This window comes from Gloeophyllum trabeum, assembly GCF_000344685.1.
Source record: "Gloeophyllum trabeum ATCC 11539 unplaced genomic scaffold GLOTRscaffold_00021, whole genome shotgun sequence".
In the NCBI taxonomy this organism is placed as follows: domain Eukaryota; kingdom Fungi; phylum Basidiomycota; class Agaricomycetes; order Gloeophyllales; family Gloeophyllaceae; genus Gloeophyllum; species Gloeophyllum trabeum.
Genome location: NW_006920430.1, coordinates 120,766 through 122,145, shown reverse-complemented (window position 1 = coordinate 122,145; position 1,380 = coordinate 120,766). Strand labels below are relative to the sequence as shown.

Here is a 1,380-nt window from a genome sequence, read left to right as displayed (position 1 = left end):
TCACGCAGTGCTATCCCAGCGCTTGTGGGAAGGCTCCGATGTTGCGACTGTCCCCTCCCCATCCTGTGCACTGTCTACGTCTTCCTCACTCTCACTTGGGTCAACACCGTTTAACCTGGTTGGATGGAGAAGAGGGCCGGCCCTCCAATGGAGTGCACGGAGGAGGATGATTACGGCAATGCCGCACTGCCGGATGATATGGTCTGTCGTTGCCTCCTCACGGACACAGGACATCAGCTCATCTCACCATAGTCTTGTGCCGTCCTATCCCCCACGTCTGTGTTCTGTGTGCCACACTCCCAATCCCGGTCAACATGCAGCCATCGCAAGTGCGCAGACACCTTCGCGAGGCTGATACTAGCCTGCGGACAGAAGGTCACTGGGCAGACGCTACAGAATCTCGAGGACAAGACACCGTGGATAATGCACGGGACGGTACTTCCAAGACTGAGCCGTGATCATAGACATCCAACTTGCTAGGTATGTTTTGGACGCCTCGTGAGCAGGCCTCGTACTGACTTGTATCCGTCAGTCAACACTACACACCACTCGTGATGCCTACCATGCTCACCACAATACTCTCCCACCCCCCGCCGTATGGATGTGGGCCGATACCAGATTGCCCTTTTGCTGAGGTGGATACCGACAAGCGCGTGCGAGGCGTCGGCGATGCATGGGCCTTTTCCACAGCATAGGCAGACTCATCCGGACCACCTAGCGCCTTGTGGACCGACTCCCTCCTGCCGCACCGTGTATATACAGAAATGCTTCCTGCAAGCGGCTTGCGCAGCCCTACCTCAGTGTCCCGACGCAATTCCATGTTGTCTGGCCCTTGGCCCGCCTCGGTCGCAAGCCGCTCGACGATGTGGATACAGGAAGCCTTCGCGTGAGCAGCCCGATATGGAAGAAGGCTCATCATGCCGTCGTCGACATCTCCGTCTCTGGCGTGCCTTGCTCAACAATGTAGGGATGTATCGCCGTCCGCCGGGTGGCCTCTCGCCTGGTGACACGCGCGCTGCCAGGTAGCTGAAGCCTCCCCCCACCTCTGTATACCTCCACTCCGACGATGTGAGTATAGAAACGCTCCTGGCGAGCAGCTTGACTGGGAAGAAGTTTCGCAACAATGTCGCTGACACTGTCCTCCCGGCCTTGCTCTTTCGAGTAGGGACGAATCGTCTTCTGGCCAGCGGTGTCCGTCCTAGCTGCCAGGTTCTCCTCGCTGTGCCCGTCGTATCTCATGATGTATATATGGAACTGCATCCGGCGAGCGGCGGGACCATGCCACCTGCAAGTCCGACGCATGGCACACAACAAAGTCAATGACAGACCTGATCATTGGTGCTGTCAATGGCTTTGCGTGCCATACGTCACGATGGAGTT

The 1,380-nt window shown here is 57.5% G+C and overlaps 1 protein-coding gene across 1 annotated transcript; it reads right to left on the bottom strand.

Annotated features, from left to right (window-relative positions):
• Positions 1-915: 915 nt before the first annotated feature.
• Positions 916-1,239, bottom strand: GLOTRDRAFT_133958 (uncharacterized protein; the record flags this gene model as incomplete). The annotated part of the gene is made up of 1 exon (XM_007872927.1): positions 916-1,239. One exon carries the CDS (start codon positions 1,237-1,239, stop codon positions 916-918), a length of 324 nt encoding a protein of 107 aa, XP_007871118.1.
• Positions 1,240-1,380: the final 141 nt, after the last annotated feature.